The 13,976-nt window shown below is 36.7% G+C and overlaps 2 protein-coding genes and 1 pseudogene across 4 annotated transcripts in view; 2 read left to right on the forward strand and 1 right to left on the reverse strand.

Moving 5' to 3' along the window:
- The window catches only part of LOC113678497 (uncharacterized), a 13,323-nt gene extending 9,113 nt beyond the window's left edge, over window positions 1-4,210 (reverse strand). For both annotated transcript variants that reach the window (XM_027195381.2, XM_089187143.1), the window contains exons 1-5: window positions 3,382-4,210; window positions 2,607-2,801; window positions 1,755-2,050; window positions 1,114-1,210; window positions 248-538 (exon numbers count right to left, since the gene is read on the reverse strand). In XM_027195381.2, the coding sequence (XP_027051182.2) occupies window positions 248-538; window positions 1,114-1,210; window positions 1,755-2,050; window positions 2,607-2,801; window positions 3,382-3,513 (1,011 nt within the window). In that variant the 5' untranslated portion in view covers window positions 3,514-4,210. The remainder of the gene's footprint in view (window positions 1-247; window positions 539-1,113; window positions 1,211-1,754; window positions 2,051-2,606; window positions 2,802-3,381) is intronic.
- Window positions 4,211-4,226: 16 nt separating this feature from the next.
- Window positions 4,227-4,987, forward strand: LOC149038082 (uncharacterized). Its single transcript, XM_089187144.1, has one exon. It carries the CDS (start codon window positions 4,360-4,362, stop codon window positions 4,828-4,830), a length of 471 nt encoding a protein of 156 aa, XP_089043270.1. The 5' UTR covers window positions 4,227-4,359; the 3' UTR covers window positions 4,831-4,987.
- Window positions 4,988-7,903: 2,916 nt separating this feature from the next.
- On the forward strand, window positions 7,904-13,926 carry LOC149038083 (uncharacterized; annotated as a pseudogene). Its single transcript, XR_016180793.1, has 14 exons — window positions 7,904-8,077; window positions 8,162-8,401; window positions 8,516-8,812; window positions 9,076-9,172; window positions 9,786-10,076; window positions 10,280-10,353; window positions 10,756-10,938; window positions 11,087-11,260; window positions 11,367-11,519; window positions 11,808-11,888; window positions 12,096-12,270; window positions 12,425-12,485; window positions 12,808-12,874; window positions 13,205-13,926. The product of XR_016180793.1 is annotated as an uncharacterized LOC149038083 (transcript).
- Window positions 13,927-13,976: the final 50 nt, after the last annotated feature.

The following is a 13,976-nucleotide window of genomic DNA, read 5'->3' on the forward strand; positions in this document are numbered from 1 at the left end:
AACTCTCAGATCAAATTTGTAATTCTCCTTACTGTCAACCACACAATTCTTATAGTGTTAGTTCAGAGAATTTAGTATTGGATCATTTAATTATCTCCAAATTGATTTTTTTTTTTTTCATCACTTATCTGGTTGATATTGTATTGAGAAGAAGAAGAAATTCTGTCTTGGTCGTTCATAGGCACTAAGGGTTAATAAATAAAAATAATAAAAAATTCTCATCAAAATTCATGCTTTTGATGATCACCTTATTGTTACTGTCAGCAATCAAATGCAAACATGACTTGTCCCTCAGATTAAAATATTCATTGTCTGTCTGCTTGTGTCCTTCAGATGACACAATCTTTGGAGGTCGTCCTCCCTCGTCACCATCCAAAATATGATAATAAAAGTGATAGTCCAGTGGGTCATCAGGGATGGTGGTCCAGGCCCCTTCAATTCCTTCTTCCTCATCATCATTATCATACTCATCCTTACGCTTTGGGAGGTGTGGCCAGTGGGGGTTTACCATCTGGTCAAGTACAGCCACTACAGTTTTCTACAAACAAACAAACAAAAAGAAAATTAAGGAAAAGAATGAAAAAACAGAGTTACAGAGAGCAAAATCCAAAGCCTTTTTCATGGACATGGGAAAAGGAAAACCCTAGTCCTTGTGAAGATGTAAATGGCAGCAGAAGCTGATTTCTTGCCTATGCTCTACAAACTGAACTACAGATAACTTGTTGTCCCTGGCTAAGCCAGCACTACAGACATGTTCATGTAGGTTTATGTGTTTCATGAAATGATTACATGTACCCAATGGCATAGAAAAATGAGTAACAGCTTTACCAAAACATCTGAAACAGATATTGATGGTATCAAGTGTGTGGTCTTAAGACTGAAAAATCCTCTGGCTGATAGGGTTGAGATTATTAGTGAAATGCCACTTGACATTCAAGGGGATCCTGTAACTCTCAAGTGACAAAAACTTAATGAGAAAAACCTACCTACATGCATTTTAGTTTATATTCAGAAAATTGACAAATGTGTTCCGATGGTTACAAGCATGACAACATTTAATGAATTTGGGGAAAAATTTCCCTTTTAGTACACTTGAAATTTATGAAATCTCACCTTCATTTTGGGATTCTTGACAATTGACTTGAAACTGAAGAAAGATGGCTGTGGATTGGTCATGTCTCCTGGTCTCCATGAAAACAAGCTCTGCACTCTAATGACAGCAAAGCAATTGACATTTAAGTTAATGGCTGACATGTTTTGTAAAATATTGGAAATCTTTTGATGAATCACATATATGTATATTCTCCACACTTTTATCTATATATTTCCTTAGGTGCTGACAAGGAGAATTTGTTCATTGATCAAGAGATTCATTAGTTGGTGATCATTCCTAATTGTGACTTAATGTCTGATTCAGGGGTGATATTGTGAGGAAAAATTAGATGGCAAGTGACTCTGAATAATAAGGATTAATAATCAGGAGCAACATTCATTTCAAATTTTTAATGAATACATGCAAATTGTAGACACCTAATTGACAGCGCTGCTTTCTGAATGAAGAATTTTAATTCAAAACCTTTCTTTTCTAATTATATAAAAATTCTTGTTTATCTTCTTTTAGAAGTTCAGCCTTAGTTTCCTACTTTGTCCAGTCTTTTAGCAAAAGTTTCCCTTTTCCTTTCCATCTAACTGTTTACAAAATGTTTCCAAGTCACAACGAATGATTGCAATGATAAATTTACATACATGTATACCTTTCATGCCACATCATTCTAATCATATATGCTGCCACTTCATCATTCTCTGCTGTTAATGCCAATTCAATTGGTAACATGGCTCTTTTTTTCTCGGGCTTAAGCTGAGCTTTTGTTTTCAAAGCAAGCAGTCCTGGACATTTCTTCACAAGTGTTTTGGTGACATGTAAAAAGCCAAGTTGTGCAGCATAATGTAGCAATGTCTTTCCTGTTTTGTCATCCACATCTCTGAATGTTTCATATCTGTTGCCCGAGTTCAATTCACTTTCCAACAGAATCACCAAAAACTTACTAATCTGCAAAGTACAGGTCAATGATAATATCAAATAAATATTGAACTACTGAAAGTCAATTAATATCATATATTTTGGAAGTGTGGAGGCTGAATTGTTAGGGTGCTAATTTTTCTGGTGGTCCAGCCTTCTAATATGGGGTCAGTATGCAGGGCTTTCATCTAGAAATGTAAAAGATGAAAATTGTGTGAAGTAACAGGACAATATATGACATCACTACACTAAACCATGTCTGAAAAGAAAATTTGCACAGAAAATTCAGTACAATACCCAAAGCATTATTAGATCTCTGAGACCTTATCAGTGTTTTCCATAAGCATCAGCAGTCTGCATTTTTACCAGCTATTCTCTTCTAAAGCACCAGCTTCTTACATGTAGATTAGACAAAAGAGTAAAAAAACCTGTCTTCATCTGAAATACGCAATTGCTATAGCTAATATATCCCAAGAGAACACTGCCTAATGAAACCTCTGAGTGTGTTGTGTTCTACAAGTCACTAATTTGTAAACTTGAATTTTACAGACACAAGTAAGTTCAAAAGTTTGCATAGCCTACATACCAGCTGCTCAAGGCCTAGTAGTTTATCAGGATTGCCTTTGTATCTTTTGGATGTTGGCCAAGTTTTTAACATCACAAGTGCAGGATCCTCACTGTCCAGTTCCCCATTATCTTTGTATTTCTGGATTAGTCTTTGAACTCGTACTTCATTCATAGCACTGCTCCAAGACAGTCCTTCACTCTGCCTCAGACGAACCTAAATATGAATGATTGCACAATATCTTTGGGTTAAAAAGTGGTTTAGGTTTTTAGTGAAGAGAGGTCTGAGGCCAATTATATTCCAAAATCATCTTTGTCTTGAGGTTTATGAAGGAAATAGACTGAGAAGAAGCCCTTTTCTCATTTCCCCAAATGGTAAAGCAAACATGTTGTATTTCAACTTGTAAACAGTTTGTTTCAGAGGAACTCAAACATAACAAAATCATACATTTTTGAAAGGATCCAACAGAAACAGATTTTTTGGTTAGATACCTTATTACCAAACACTAATGTCAAAAAGAGAGAAACTTACATTTGAAGACTACCTTGCATCAAACAATGTCTCAGTTAAATACTGTTTTTAAATAAAGTGATATGAAAATAATATAGTTGGATAGATTGTGTAGGCAGAGGTCAATTTTAAGAAAAAACAGTGTGACTTTCAATCTCTCTTATAATCAATTATTTTTCTTTAGAACGAGATCACTCCTCATCCCTTAAGCAAATTTTGACCAAGTAAATGCTAAATCACCAAGCGAAAAAAAAATTTTTTTTGGACACACAGCGGCTCACATTACCTTCACCCAGAACTCCCTGTCAAATTCATCTTCGAAGAAATCGTCTTGTTTATGACTTTCATTTTCAGGTTTTTCTTCGTTATTCTCTTTCTCCTCAGCCCGCTCTAACAACTCTTGGTCCTCTCGTTTCATCTTTGAAAATAAATTATTTTCTCATCAAACAGTAGCTTTGCGATCCACTATTTTCTAAACAGCTGCGATCGCAGTTTTCAGCTGATTGGATCGCCAACGGCTCTGAATCCAAAATCCTGGAATGGTTTCCTTCTTCAAAGTCGAAAAAGTTGACTTCAATGCACACTTCCACTAGATGAAGTGCGCACAACCATGTGATCTGAGAGATTTAACTTTAAAACATCCATCAGCATCTCGAATATGCGATCAACATCAACAAACGACTGCAGTAGTTCGAATATTCGCTAGGCGTTACTTCATTACTGTGTTATGGATCACGGAAGACTAGGAATAGTTTGAGAAGGGCGCGAACTCACCTCGTTCTCATAGTGAGGCAAACTTTGGCGAATAAATTTTGAAGCTGCTGCATAATTTTTTAATTATGCTGATTCTAAAAAATTCATACATAATTTATTATAATTTTTCGCCTTCTGGTTTTTAATTTATTCGAAACAAAAAAAATTAGCTTTTTTAATTGGTTCCTTTTAAAATGTTTGTTGACACCTCTTTAATCATTTTGAAAGCAGAACACTTGAAATAATTAAAGTCGTGATGTCGCAAATTATTTACGCTCAGTGGCCGTGATATATTTCTTGTCCATTCAAAGCATGATTTAGAGAAATATGGGATATTGAAGCAGTTTTGTCGACTGTGGTTTATCGAGGGAACAAAGGTGCGTTTGATTTTCCCATCTGACATTTAAAGAAGCGGAAATTCCCTCGAATTATTTAAGTTTACGAACGAAAAATCAGTGATACATTTGACGAGCGTGTTTATCTGTCTCAATTGTCCTCGCGCTCACTGAAAATGAAATGCGTTCTGTTCCTGTACTCTGGAAGCGACAGCGCTAAAGCAGAACAGCTGAAGGATTATTTACAAGGCAAGCTGCGAAAAGTGGCAGATTTACGAAATATTACTGATATTCTGGCAGAGGAACAGGATTTTAAGAAAGAACTTTCTCGCAGCAGCTGCGTCGTTTTGACAGGATCGCGTCATGCTTCGTCACTTATTCAAAACAAACGCCAAGAAATCGAAGATGATTTTATCACTTTCGACGGTAAAGAGATACATGACGCGTTCACAGGAAACAAAGAACTGCTAGACAGATTGGTGATAGTTTTCTTTAGGGAGAGAAACAAGAATGATTGGATCCCAACCGGTTTGGATGAAAGTAGAATTTTCTACCTGCCTGGGGAAAAAATCCAGAGAGGAAATCCTTCCTTAGACCATCTCGAAGATTGCATCAAGGGAATCTTGACTGGCAAAACTCGCGTGTAATTTTGAGACAGAAATATGAAATATTGCAAAGGCTCAAATATTTCAAGGGGAGCCGAATTAACTAAGACTGAAATAGACTTTTAAAATCAAACCATGTCTGTAACCATTTATCCGTGAGTAATAAACGGCAGCCCTAAGGGTTAAAAATAACGATGAATCCGGGCTGTACATGTTTGTATGCGATAAGAACAGAGCTCCCCGCTTGAACTCTCTAACTTCTTTATCTTCTTTGACCGAGTTAATGGAGTGTATGGTTACAAAACGGAACCGTCGGCAACCGATCAAATTCCACGGTACTTGAGAAATAATTGTATTGTTATTGTTATAGAAAAGAGGGAGCAAAGTTCTCATGTGTCGATCATATATGTATTTTATAGCATTTTTTTTCCTCCATTTATTTGTTAGCTCAACAAACTGCAATTTACAGCGTTAGTTTAGAAACTGCATGAAAGATGAGTTAATCATTTCTTGAACATAATATTTTACAATGCCATAGCGTTTACACGTTCCAACCATCTGGTTGTGAGCAGTCTGGGTACAGGTGGTGCGCGACCCGCCATCATGAGATCACGTCAATCTCGTTCGCAGGTATGGTCGGTAGGAAGGAGAGAGACCCTGGAAGCGAGGATAATCATAACGTCAACATTTCATTTATTCCTCATAATCGACCTTAGGTGCCAATACTGTGCTTTATAATCCACATTGATGATCAATCAATACAACATACTATGCTCCAGCCAGAGGCCTATAGCATACCCATGCTTCGTAAAATAATTAAACAGAAAACCATGATAACAGGATATCTTCAGATTTTTATTGCATAGTTTAAGTGAGGAGACTATTAGATAAACAAAGTTTCCTTAACACAGGAGGAACATGACCTAAACATTCGTTGAGGAACTTTTAGAAAGTGAAACTGATGTTGGTTAATTTTTCCCATTTACAGGGTGTTAGGAGCTATGTACGCGAGATATTATAAACAGCTTTTAATCTGTTGATGTAGGCGAAACCGAAAACATTTTCAGAATTCTGAGGTCTCCTCAAAACAATATCAAAGTACTTATCTACAAAACCTTGAGCTGTTACAACCAAAATTTGTCTTTATCATAATCACATCTCCACCATTACACCTCACTGACTTAAGGTCGTAACCATCAAAAGAGTGTTTTAATTGAGAAAATTTAACGATACACACAATTACGATCAATTATGAATGTCTATCACACTGAAGCAGACAATATGAAGTAATCAGCCAAGGACTCGGCCTTTTACAATTCATTGGGACTCTTTCTCTCCATGGATAGACCCCTTCTTTACTCTGTTGTCCTTCAGCTTAGTACAAAAAGTCATCTCCGAGCAAAATTTTCTTCATGCGATATTCAAGGTGGGTTAAGGTAGGACTTCCATTGGGAGGAACTATCCCACCTTCCACATGAAAAATTCGATTTTTATCTAAATCTGTCGGGATCCAGTCATTCTCGGTTCTTTCTGCGAAGTGAATAATAACGAGTCTGTTCTTGACAAGTTCTTTGTTTTCTGTGAACTCCTCATGCATGACTTTGCCATCAAAAAGTATATCATCATCGTCTATTTCTTGCTGCTTGTTTCGGATGAGGGTCGAAGCTTTGGATGACGCAATCAGCACAACACATTCACTGAGGCGAAGTTCTTCCCTGAAATCTTGTTCTCTCACCAAAATGTTCGTGATATTTCTCATATCTGCAATTTTTCGCAGCCTGCCCTGGAAATAATCCATAAGTTGCCTACCTTTGATGCTCTCGCTTTCTGTAAACAAAAATAGTGAGGTTTTCATTTTCGACTCTAATTTGTTCGTGGATGTTCAGACAAGTTGAATAAACCCGCTTTTAAATGCTGTGGTTTAAATCCGTCAGGCGGGAAACTAGAATTGTGCTTGCCAAGAAGCAGTGTCGACAACACCGCAAAGGCACATCCTTAGTAGCTACAATAAATACTAGAAGCGAATGTGTGAACTACACGTGGAATGAATATTGCACTGTATTTGAAAAACTCATCAGTCCGGCATTTTTCGAGAATTGGCACACTGAATTGCATCAATGCCTTTTTTTGGCTAGAAAACTTTTCAGCAAGCCGGCTTTACTTAAGTTTTCAAGCGCCTCGAAATAATAGAAGCACTCGGCATGCCAGCCTAATTATAAGCTTGAGCTTAATTTTTGGTGCCTGGAATATTCACTCTGGTTTTTGATAATCGAGAGTACATTCCTTCGCTTCTTTCACAACTTAATACCTGCTAATTCCGAATTAGTTACCTTGCATTGAGATATTTGCAATGAATTACGAGGTATCGTGAATCTCTAAAGCTGACATTCCATATTGCATTTTTTGCATTTGTTAGCTAAAGTAATTTCGTAATTCAACGTTGTAGTTTTAGCAGAAGAACACTGAAAGCTGACGTTATGAAGACCAACACTTCGATTTAACACGATGACGGATCAAGAAGGAGGGTCCAGGGAGTCAGGATTCTCCCCATTCTCCTACCCCATTAGACCTAGGGGTTTTTTTTCCACTATAGCTACTACAACTACTAGTCGGGAAAAAATTCTCAAATAGACAGGATAGTATTTTATTTCTTAATTTGAAGTATTTGAAATGTACATATCTCTTTCTTTTTGGCTCCACTGAGCAAAGAAAAATTGCTTTCTCAATCAAAAAAATTCCTGGATCTGACCTCAACATCTAAACGGTTGTAATCTATTGTTGCTCAACCTGAAAAACCGGCTGTGAGGATAAATTAGATTTTATAAATTGGAAATTGGCGAGTCTAGCCAAAGCTGCTGCAAAATAACTAATATATTATTTTCATATTTTTATTTTGGTTTTTTGTTGTTTCTTCAGTTTAGTGCCCAGGAGCTCCTTGGTTTCACAACCTAATAAACCGAAAAATCCCTGGGTATGTGTTTGGCCAAGGCCTTTTACTATTGCTCGGTTCAGGATTTTGGCTCGTACGGACCTACTTTAAAATTAAGAGAGCCTGCTCATGGAAAAGCTTATTTTAGTCCAAAACTTGGGAGCTTATGAAACACATACAACTTAAATGTGGCTGGTGTTAAAAGAGTCACTTATGAGTAAAGGAGAGCAAGAGTTGGAGCGCGCTGAAAAGGGCAAAAAACTCAACGAACAAGGAAATCAGGATGAAATTGATCACTGTCGTGATCCCCAGCGAGCAGATTGGTTGGAAGATGAATTTGACGAAGAGTTCTGGATTAAGGTAATGAGGAGAGATGAACTAAAGGTTTAAAGACGAGTTTTTTGAGTGAATTTTTTATTTCTTCGATGCATTTTTTTTTTGTGCCATTTAATCGAACCTTCATTGAGCGAGGTTGATTTACTTAACAAGGTTCATCAGAGGCAGAACAGAGGGTTGTCTTGGAACAGAGCTATGGATGAAGTTCATGTGGAAAGACTGATTCAGAAATATAAAAATGGAGGTGAATTTGAAAGCGAGGACCCAGCACTCGTGATGTTAAAACAATGGCCAGCATCTAAACAATACAAAGATAATCCTGAGAAACTTCCAGGCCTTGAACAACTGGTTTGTAATTATAAGTTTTGAATGCATGCAGGAGCGTTGTTGTCTTCCTTGCAACAAACTATATAGTATAGTATCATTTTGATAAAAAATATTACTTTTGTCGTTACTTTGTAGATAAATCGGCATTTGGAGATTCTGCTAGAAAGTGAACTAAACTCACATAAGAGATACGAGAAGTTCAGAGATACTGGAGATAAAGCGAAGAAGACTCTGCTGCACTATGCAGCAGAACATGGCTTTTTACATGTCACCGAAACGCTTATAAGGAAATGTCCTCCGCTGCTTTCCATGACAACAGAAGATCAACGAAAACCTGTTAAAAAAAAGAGCTATGTTACCTGTGGAATTGGCTATGGTAGCAGAAAATGATGATGTGGCAGCATATTTGGTTAGAGTTATGTGGCATGGAAGGTAGAAACTTGCATATTTCTCTATTAAATTGAAACACGTTTTGTAAAATTAAAGTTATAAAAAATAGTTTATGTTTTCAGTTCCTTATTAGTTCAATTATTCTTACAAAATGCTGAAATCTGGTTAAAATTTTAAGTTAAGGAATGGGTATAGATATTTCTTTTAATTAAATTGAATAAGCATTTTGTGGGTAACCTGTTTAACTAGAATAGTTGAACCTACAACAGAACTTTGGAGTAATTATTTTTTCTTGTCACTTTTAGAGTGCAAAGCATATTTACCTGGACACCAGGAAAAATGACCAATCCTAAACCATCCTTATTCAGTTTCAAGGCAATTATAGAGAATCCTAAATTAAAAGTGAATTTTTTCATTGTTCTTCAAAATTTCAACAGACCATAAGGATAATTTTTCATTAAGTTAAGAAAAGCTTTTAGAGGTTTTTTGAGCTTAATGTGAGTCACTTCAGAGTTTTCAAGCAATGTAATGAGACCATGGTAACTTACAGTCTTGTAGCTTTTTAAAGATGCCATGTTTGGGTCTGATCTAGAGATCTCACGGGAAGATGTTTAAATGCAACAGAAACTGTCTATCCATACCATGGATAGACAGTTTCCTGCTCATTGTGCCCCATGAGACATACAGAACTATGTAATGAATTAATTTTGTGGGAGTAACACATCCAGATGCCAATCATATTTTTTATCTTCATATCTACCAATGTGTAATTAATAAGAGGAGAGAAAAATTATGAGAAGCACTATTGGTATTGGCATGATCATCATATCTCATCATCATTGTTTTCACTATCGGTTTGTTATCTGATTATTGTTGTCATTGTCATTGTTATGTTAATTTTCATTGTCATCATTATCATTTCAGTGTCATTATCATTTAATTGTTCTCATTATTATTGTTATTATCATCATCAGTAGAGTTGTTTATAAGAACATGTCATAATTTGTGTTTATAGAAAACAGTAGTGGCTGTATTAGACCAGATGGTGAATCCTCATTGGCCGTATCTTCCAGAGCGACAAGAAAACTATGAAACTGAAGAAGAGAGGGAGGCAATTGAAGGAATCTGGAATACAATTCCAGATGACCCATTAAACTATTGTTTTTACTATCATATTTTGGATAGAGATGAGGGAGGAAGACCCCCAAAGATTTTGACTTCCGATGGACACCAGCAGATGGAAAACAAGTATTTTAACTGGGAAGACAAGTCTTGTTTACATGCCATTGCAAAGAGCAACAACAAAGTAATTAATTTAAACTTGAAGAAAAAGACTGGTAAATGCTTAGAAATTGTAGCTGAAGTAAAATCTGTTATGTCACTTAAGATATTTAGAAACAGTAGAGACATTCAGCAGATTTGTATGTTGATGATACATATTACTACAGATTCTAAGATCGCTCTTAACCCATGTCTTGGACAGAATCAGTACTTTATTTTAACTTTTAGGAAGCTTTGCAGCATCCTGTGGTCAGAATGTTGATTAAAACAAAATGGAAAAGTTATGGACACTTGTTTCTCAGGTAAAACAGTTGTATTTGCAGGTTTCATACTATAAATTTTCGAGATAGCTGTATCATATTTATTGACATAGGTGTTGAATTATGCCTGTGATGAACCAGAAAAAAAAATTTCAAGATTTATTGAGTTCATTTTTGCCACTACATACATAATCAGCTAATGAAAGCACTTCTGTGGAGTACAGTGCAGTATTATTTTAGTATTCCTTGGAACATTGTAAATGCATGGTAGTCCTGTCCAAATTTTAAAGCCTTTGATTTCTCATTTGAGGCTGATAACAAAAAGTTAGACAGGTTACCAAAAATTTAATGCTTTATATCTTCATTTGAATTTCTAATTCCTTATTTTCTCCATTTTATTCCTGCAGAGTATTTTTTTGTGATCTTTTTTCCTTTTCTGTATAGCCTTCAAGCAACATTTTATTGCATCTTCTTGCTGTGCATGTCATATTCTCTGCTGCATGCCTCTACCAAACTGGACCCCACCCATTACAGCGGTGCGCTGGACTCACTGCGTGGATTTTGTGAGGTTGTCACTTTACTTATGGTCGTGTTTTACATCTGTGAGGAAATAAACCAGATGAGAATGTAAGTAATAATGGAGATCAAGGGTCACTGTGGAAATTTCATTGCGACCTTCCATTTGGCCACATATCTCAACATTTGGAGGGAAAAAAACACCTCATGGAGTTTTAGTATAGAGGCAAAGTAATGGAAATTTTTTTATTTCTTGCAGAGAAGGGCGTTGTTATTTCGCACAGTGGATGACCTTGTTTGACTGGTTAGGCTTGCTGTTGATATTGTGTATAGTACCGTTACGATACATGGATCATAAAGCACAGTGGATGGTGACATCTTTGGCCTTTTTGTTCAACTTCCTGAGGATATTTAAATATTCATGTGTGTCAAGGTAACCTACAACCCCCAATTGATTATTTTAGTTCGGAAAGAGCACTGATGAATTAAAACTCATCCATCCGTCAATCTAACCTAACATTACATGAAATCTTTCTCAGGACTACAGGATTATACACCCAAACCTTGGCTAAGATCATTTTACACGATGTAACAAGATCCATGGCAGTTTTTATTGTGATCTTTTTCTCCTTCTGTGGTGCCCTGACTTTATCACTTTGTTACTCCGGATCCAATGAAAACCAAGAACTTCGGTGCGTCTCTGTTGAGTATATCTCCTTAACAAAGCTATGAAGTTGTTTTGGAAAAAAACAACTTGGGGTATCGTTTGTTACAAGTCAATAAAATATTTGATAATTTCCTTTGGAATTTGTTTAATTTGATCTGCTCTTTAATAGCTAGATGTTTTATTTATTTAAACTATTCTCATCCTTTCTGGCAAAAGCAATTTACTGATCGCGGGAATTTGGATGTCGATTGTAGCGCGCGAGAAGTGCAAAAAAACCCAACATACTAATTTTAATTTTTGGTTTTGCCTTTAGTGGTTTTGGAGACGTCTTGATGAGCGGGTTTCGAGTGCTGTCCGAGCAGTATCCAATGGCGCAAAATTACTCACCTTTCAAGTACGTCACACTAGTCTTTGAAGTTATTGCTGAGCTTCTCTTTGCGCGTAACGATTTGTTACGATTTGAGTTTTAAAAGTTAGCATGCAGGGAAGATGAGGTCACAAGTCATATCAGGTCTGTAATAAGGAGCGGTGGTGTTTAGTAAGTCACACATATTTTCCTCCAGTAGATAAGCTTAGCTTTGTGAATATTTCTTTCCTACAGCTGGCTGTCAGTTCTTCTGATGATGGCGTATATGGGAACAGTGACTGTGATTCTGCTCAACATTCTCATTGCACAGATGAGTACAACTTACACACAGGCCAAGAAAGTCGCCCGTCTGAAATATGATGTGGATCGTATTTTACAGCTCACTCGCATGGAGAGATTTCCTTTTCTGGTGAGTATCCACAAGGTCATTAGAATAAAGCCGTTATAATATTGACGCCAGGTGCGATCGCGCAAATGTGCTGCACGCCTCGTACAAGTGTGAATGAGGGGGTGGAAGGTGAAGATCATTGATTTATTATGCAACAACCTTTCTCTCTCTGTAGAATTTACGCGTGAAATATTACAAAGAGGGAGACTGGATCAGTGAAATGAAACTTGCAAAAGGTCGGTAATGAAATAAATGAGACTAGTTATTAAGACATACCATCAGTCACAGGATGTTGTTAGCTGAAAGGTGGAATGGCTATTGGTAAGAAGGACAAATTTGGCGTGGCTACTAAAAGGAGTGGTGTGGAAACGAAAAGAAGGGCTGCTTAAATTACAAACCTTCCTTTAAATTAGCAAGAGCTATGTAGCTATTTGAGCGAACAGTCTCTAATTCAATTCCTCGTTGGTGGGTGTAGGGAGTCTCGAAAGTAGTATGTAAATGCAAAAGATCTCTTGCTTTCCCATGCTATAAATAAGGTGATCTTGGTTGTATTCATAGAACTTCTGGAATTTAGTGAAGATCGCAGTCCTTGGGATTCGGTTGAAGAGAAACTTAATGAGATCAGGTAGGAACAATTCCCTCAATTCCTTCGTCAGAACGAAACTAAATTAGCCACAGCGACAAATCGGAAGGTGGATACAAAAAGTAGAAAAATGGAAAAATAAAAAAAAAAAAAAAAAATCAATTAAATTTTCCGAATCGGGGAAAAGATTGTCATTAAGTCTATATCTGATTGATTGAGAGGATAAAGCAAGTTTCCACAACCAATTAGAGAACAAAGTGAAAGAAAACTAATTGAATAAATTTCCCGTGGCTCGTTACTAAATTTTCTTACCCAACCCCCTTTCTTATTTGTGTATCAGCGGTTTTCTTTATTGTGAGTTTCTCATTTTAGGGATCTGATGAGAAAGATGGTGAAACAGATGAGGCCTGGACGCGAATAAACGGGTGTCTGTTGCATGACGGCAATAGGGATGTATTGCTTCCGTTTTCTTCGCAATTTTTCACCACTTGCATTTTGTACGACTTTTACCAGAAAGATAGGACGATAGTTTTTGAAACTTTTTTCAAACGAACGGGATATCGTTTTGATTGTAATTTTCTTTTATGGGGTTTAAAATTGAGGACCTGACAGCACAAACCCACCAGTGGTAACATAACCAATTGACTCCGGAATAGTAGAACGTGTAGGACTGTGGTCATCCTGTAAGGCTAAGAATTCATGCATTTTGCCTCTAAAATGTGAGCCACAGTGTGTCGTGTGAAATCTACGTGACAGTCTCAACCCCCAAATTTGTTCCTAAGAAATGCGAAGATGTTGGATGAGTTGGATACAGATTTAGGTCTCGTGATTTCCTGCTGTGGCCAAAACGGTTCACTACTTTGTCAGATACTTAAGACTGAATATAAGTGGTCCTTGAGATGGTACTAAAGCGTTTCTTTTGGAAACTTAATTCAATGAAATAACTTAACAAATGAGCAGTATTTTTCACTGTCTAGTTGCATGCACGGTTGAAGTTCAATCTGTAAAGATGTTGAATCCAGTTTCCTGCCCCATATCAGATCATTACTTTGATCTGTTGTCAAAGAAGTACGCAATAAAGAAATTGTTTTTTTACGGGCAAGTAAGCGTGCACGAAGCCGGTTTCTCAAGGATACAAATTATG

This window comes from Pocillopora damicornis, chromosome 11 (assembly GCF_964200805.1).
Source record: "Pocillopora damicornis chromosome 11, jaPocDami1.2, whole genome shotgun sequence".
NCBI classification, from domain to species: domain Eukaryota; kingdom Metazoa; phylum Cnidaria; class Anthozoa; order Scleractinia; family Pocilloporidae; genus Pocillopora; species Pocillopora damicornis.

What these genes read in the sequence shown, in the direction of transcription:
- LOC149038082 (XM_089187144.1), top strand. Translation starts at nt 4,360, where the DNA reads ATGAAATGCGTTCTGTTCCTGTACTCTGGAAGCGACAGCGCTAAAGCA.